Raw genomic sequence first — 2410 nt, 5'->3', positions numbered from 1 at the left:
ACATGAAATCTGAGTTTGAAATGAGTCTGGTTGGTGAATTAAATTACTTCCTGGAGTTACAAGTAAAACAAATGCAAGACTCCATGTTCATCTCACAGAGCAAGTATGCCAAAGAACTAGTTAAGAAATTTGATCTTGAAGGCTCAACTCATAAGAGAACTCCTACAGCTACTCATATCAAGCTAACTAAAGATGAAAGTGGAACGGATGTTGATCAAAGCTTATACAGAAGTATGATTGGTAGTCTTCTTTACCTCACTGCTAGCAGACCAGATATTGCTTTCTATGTTGGTGTTTGTGCCAGATATCAAGTTGCACCTAAAGAGAGTCATCTGATTCAAGTCAAGAGGATTATAAAGTACATTAATGGAACTGCTGACTATGGATTTTTTTATGCTCACAACTCTAATTCCAATTTGATAGGCTACTGTGATGCTGATTGGGCAGAAAATGCAGATGATAGAAAACGTACTTCAGGAGAATGCTTCTTTCTTGGTAATAATCCCATATCTTGGTTCAGCAAAAAGCAGAATTGTGTTTCACTATCTACTGCTGAGGCTGAGTATATAGCTGCTGGAAGTGGGTGTACTCAACTAGTATGGATGAAGCAGATGCTGAAGGAATATAATGTCAAGCAAGATGTCATGACATTGTACTGTGACAACCTGAGTGCCATCAACATTTCAAAAAATTCAATCCAACATAGCAAGACAAAACATATTGACATTCGTCACCACTTTATCAGAGATTTAGTTGAAGAAAAGGTCATCACTCTTGAGCATGTAGAAACAAATCTGCAGTTAGCAGATATTTTCACAAAAGCATTGGATGCGGCTAAGTTTGAGGAGTTAAGAGGAAAATTGGGGATGTGTGTAATAACTGATTTATAGCAGTTATTGACACATGTCAAGGGCAACGACTATAATTTCTTCTATTTAACCGCCCTTGATGCAGTTGAGAAAGACACAGAACTGATTTGTCTTGGTTTCACAAACTTGAATTATTCTCTTTCTTTGTGTTCTCTGCCCTCTAACGGTTTTTTTTTAATTGTGTCAAGTTGCTCTCAATCATGACTCAAGATTCAAGAAAGAAGATCGCTGTCGGTCCCAAACCCATAAAGAACTCTCATGGAGTCAAATTTCTTGGTTTGAAGACTTCATCTTCTACTCCATCTAGGGTTACTCGTTCCTCTGCAAAAATTGTCTCTCCAGAATCGTCTGGACCTGCCAAGAGGACAAGGAGTATGAGGATCAAGCATGTTGTCAAGCGAGGCACAGGGAAAGCATCAAGTGTTCAGGACATCTCAGAGGATTCCATTCCTGATCCACAGGTTGATGATAATCAAGAAAGCGATGCCCCCGATGCTGATGCAGATCAAGTTATCCACGATGTCTTGGAGACTCTTGCAGATGTTGCCACTGCACAGGATGTCATGCCAAATGTTGAATCACAGGATGATCGTGATTCTGAACCAAACTTTGCAGAAAACGCTTGTGAGTCTGATGCTGAGAAGGAAGATGATACTGATGTTGCTAGTCATGAATCTTCAAGTGAGAAGACTCCCTCTGTTAAAATTCCCCATGAGAAGACTCCTGAACCCGTGTCTAGGAAGGGTAAGAAAAAAATGTTTGCTGCCTTTGAAGAAGAAGACTCTAATGATCAAGAAGTACACAAGAAAGTCATTGCCTCTGCTGGTAAGGAGGCCACAGTCTCTACAAACAAGAATGTTACAGGTCTGAAAGAAAAGAAGAAGAAGGTTTCTGGTACTCAGACTCCCAAAACTCCAAAAACATCTTAGGTTTCAGTTCTTGAGAAGAAGGAAAAGAAGGAAAAGAAAGATGAGAAAGTTGCTGCATCAACTGGAAGGAAGAGGAAACATGTTGCTGAAACTGACTCTGAACCAGATGTCCCTGACATCTCCACCTCTGCCAAGAAAAGAATTAAGGTGAAGAGAATTCCTTTGAATGTTCCAGAGGCACCAATTGACAATGTATTTTTCCACTTTGCTAGTTCTGCACAAAGTTGGAAGTTTGTTGTTCAGAGAAGGTTAGCCATAGAAAGGGAGCTCCATGAAGATGCTTTGGAACTTAAAGAGATCATGGATCTGTTGGCTGATGCAGGTTTGATGAAGACTGTCAAGGACATTGGTAGATGCTTCTCTCAATTAGTTAGGGAATTCATTGTGAATATCCCTACTGACTGTGATGATGAGAGTAGCTCTGAGTTCAGGAAGGTCTATGTCAGAGGAAAGTGTGTAAATTTCTCTCCTGAAGTTGTTAATGAGTTTTTGGGAAGAAGTCCGGTTGCTGGAACTGATGAAGAACCCGAGTTGAATAGGATTGCTAAGACCCTGACTGCAAGATGGTCAAAAAGTGGCCAAAGAAAGGATTGCTTCCCTCTGGGAAGTTAA

At 40.2% G+C, this 2410-nt stretch overlaps 1 protein-coding gene across 1 annotated transcript; it reads left to right on the top strand.

Moving 5' to 3' along the window:
* The first annotated feature begins 1069 nt into the window (after positions 1-1069).
* Positions 1070-2410, top strand: LOC130743954 (uncharacterized). Its single transcript, XM_057596165.1, has 2 exons — positions 1070-1756; positions 1799-2410. The coding sequence occupies exons 1-2, from the start codon at positions 1070-1072 to the stop codon at positions 2408-2410; spliced, it is 1299 nt and encodes a 432-aa protein (XP_057452148.1).

This window comes from Lotus japonicus, chromosome 1, assembly GCF_012489685.1.
Source record: "Lotus japonicus ecotype B-129 chromosome 1, LjGifu_v1.2".
Lineage (NCBI taxonomy): Eukaryota > Viridiplantae > Streptophyta > Magnoliopsida > Fabales > Fabaceae > Lotus > Lotus japonicus.
This window is presented reverse-complemented; position numbering and strand designations above follow the sequence as displayed.